The sequence below is a fragment of the Symphalangus syndactylus genome, chromosome 5, assembly GCF_028878055.3.
Source record: "Symphalangus syndactylus isolate Jambi chromosome 5, NHGRI_mSymSyn1-v2.1_pri, whole genome shotgun sequence".
NCBI classification, from domain to species: domain Eukaryota; kingdom Metazoa; phylum Chordata; class Mammalia; order Primates; family Hylobatidae; genus Symphalangus; species Symphalangus syndactylus.
In genome coordinates, this window is record NC_072427.2 from 145,230,619 (window position 1) to 145,233,297 (window position 2,679).

The window sequence follows — 2,679 nt, forward strand, 5'->3', positions numbered from 1 at the left end:
TAAAATATGAGGCCAAAGAAAAGGGAGAAGGTCTTCAAGTCTTCAAGGATAATTTGTGCCTTTAAGTTTTTACTGGTACAACAGTCCTTCAGCCTGGAGGTACTCAAAGACAATCATGAAAAAGAAAAAAACTTTATTTCAAACAGGTTCAGTGATATATGTGTGTGCTACAGCAAAGGCTGCTTGTGGCAAAGTTTCATTTCAAACTGCATGATGTGGGCTAGGCAAGGTGGCTCACGCCTGTAATCCCAGCACTTTGTGAGGCCGAAGTGGGCTGATCACCCTGAGGTCAGGAGAGACCAGCCTGGCCAACATGCCGAAACCCCGTCTCTACTAATAATACAAAAATTAGCCAGGTGTGGTGGCGCGCACCTGTAATCGCAGCTACCTGGGGGCTGAGGCAGGAGAATCGCTTGAACCCGGGAGGCAGAGGTTGCAGATCATGCCACCACACTCCAGCCTAGGTGACAGAGCCAGACTCAAAAACAAAATAAAACAAACAAAAAAACAAAACTGCATAATGTCTAATTTTGACATTATGTGGGAATGCTTAACTTCTGCCAAAATGTAGATTCAATCCAACATTATGCCAATTTTTATATTAATTGTAGTCCCTAAGTTTTCATAACCAAAAAAAAAAAAAGAGAATAACCTTACAGTTACCTACTAAGGTAACGAACTGTGAAATCAATTCCCCAATATTGCTTTGAAAATAAACCCCTTGGTTGTTAAGAGAAATTCCAACTTCCCACTCCATCCGAATGTATTATTTAACCGGTATTCTTCAGTCATCATCTACTGTTGGCTTGATTGTCACTCCTCTTCTTATCTGACCCCAACCAATTAAACGCCAGTGTTTTTCAACTCTTCAGCTAAGGGCAATTTTTTCTCCTACCTCTGTGCACACTGGATTGGTCAAAACAATTTTACCCAAATCGGCCTTGACAGCACTAACTCTGCCTCCTGTCGACAGGGATCCTATGTTCACCATGAGCACTTCATTCTTAGACAGCTTTTGAACCTTTGCTGCTTTCTTGTCTCCTTCAGTGCGTACACCTAGAAGCCGTCTAAGCAGGAAATAGGAAATTTCCAATTCTGTGAATATCTCAGGTAAAACTGTGACTGCACCAAGTACTTGCCCCACTATTCTGTCAGCCCGGCACAAAGTGGGGTCAATTTTTGTTCCAACTCCAATAAGACCGCCTGGAGCAGCATATTGCAGATCATTATGCTCCGCAAAAAGTGAAACAATTTTGGAAAAGATTGGTTTACACATGAGTTTTCCTTCGCTATCTTTGGAAACAATACCAGGTCTTACTTCTGTCTCCTGGCCCACCTTTAATACTCCTTTTAGGATACTACCACCAGCTACACCTCCCTTAAGGTCATCAACTTCACAGCCAGGTTTGTTGACATCAAAAGATCTAATAACAATAAGCCGGGGCTCTGAAGTAAAGTCTCTTGGGGGTACTGGAATTTTCTTTACTATGTACTTACAAACAACTTCAATATTGTATTTCAGCTGAGCCGAAATTGGAATAATGGGAGCTCCCTCTGCTACTGTACCTTGGACAAATGCAAGGATCTGCTCGTATTGTTCTTTAGCCTGACTTTCTTTTACCAAATCAATTTTATTTTGTAGAATCAAAATATGCTTCAGTTTCATGATCTCTATAGCAGCCAGGTGTTCAGATGTCTGAGGCTGAGGGCAAGATTCATTACCGGCTATCAACAGAAGAGCTGCATCCATCACTGCTGCACCGTTCAGCATAGTAGCCATCAAAATATCGTGGCCAGGACAGTCAACAAAGGAAACATGTCTGACTAATTTGAATTCCCTTTGGTCCCTGGAATGTCTGTAGGAAACTCATCAGGCGTACTGCTCCCACAAGATCTATAACATTCTGGTCGACGGCAACTTGGGTCATCAAGTTTATAAATCTTAGCATTAGTATATCCAAGCTTGATTGTAATATTTCTTTCTAGTTCATTTTTGAACCTGACAGTGTGAACTCCAGAAATAGCTTTGACGACTGTGGATTTCCCATGAGCTACATGACCAATTGTACCTATATTAATTGTGGCTTGTCTGCTGATAACTTCGTGTGAAAGTGGCGTCAACTTGGTAACATCTAAGGTGGTGAGATCCTGACGTGAAAGATGCGGCTGCCCCTGAGTCACTCCAGCTTCTCCGCCCGCCATGCTGCCAGAAGAGGAAGAAAGTCACCCTGGCTGTGCCTGATCGTCTGCAGAGGTCCTAGTGCGGGGTGGGGAAGCAGAGGCCGGAAGGCCGACTAGGGGCTCAGGATGGCCGGTGCAGCAGCGGCCTCAGTGCTTGGACTTCTCTCCGCTTGAATCTGCACAGTGCCTGTCGGTAGGCTTACTGGAAAACACGGTGCAAAGTTGCTGGAGCTATTCGTCGCAGACCTGGTAGATATTTGTGCAGGCAATACTGAGGGCAGCCACCAAACCCCCGCCCCCTCGGCCCATGCGAGGCGGGTCGAAAATATATTTTCAGTTGACTACAGATAAATACTTAAAAAATTAATAGACCATTGTAATCTATTTATAGGAAAATAGATCTTGTATATACAGCCTGCTATTACATTTCTAAGAAGACACAAAACCAGCAACACATTGAATAATTCTACACTAAATATTTTTCTTCTTTAAATTAAG

At 43.2% G+C, this 2,679-nt stretch overlaps 1 protein-coding gene across 1 annotated transcript; it reads right to left on the reverse strand.

Moving 5' to 3' along the window:
• Positions 1-514: 514 nt before the first annotated feature.
• Positions 515-2,220, reverse strand: EIF2S3B (eukaryotic translation initiation factor 2 subunit gamma B). The gene is given in 2 exon segments (XM_055280659.2): positions 515-1,836; positions 1,839-2,220. Coding segments are annotated over 2 exon segments (1,332 nt in total). The 5' UTR covers positions 2,203-2,220; the 3' UTR covers positions 515-868.
• Positions 2,221-2,679: the final 459 nt, after the last annotated feature.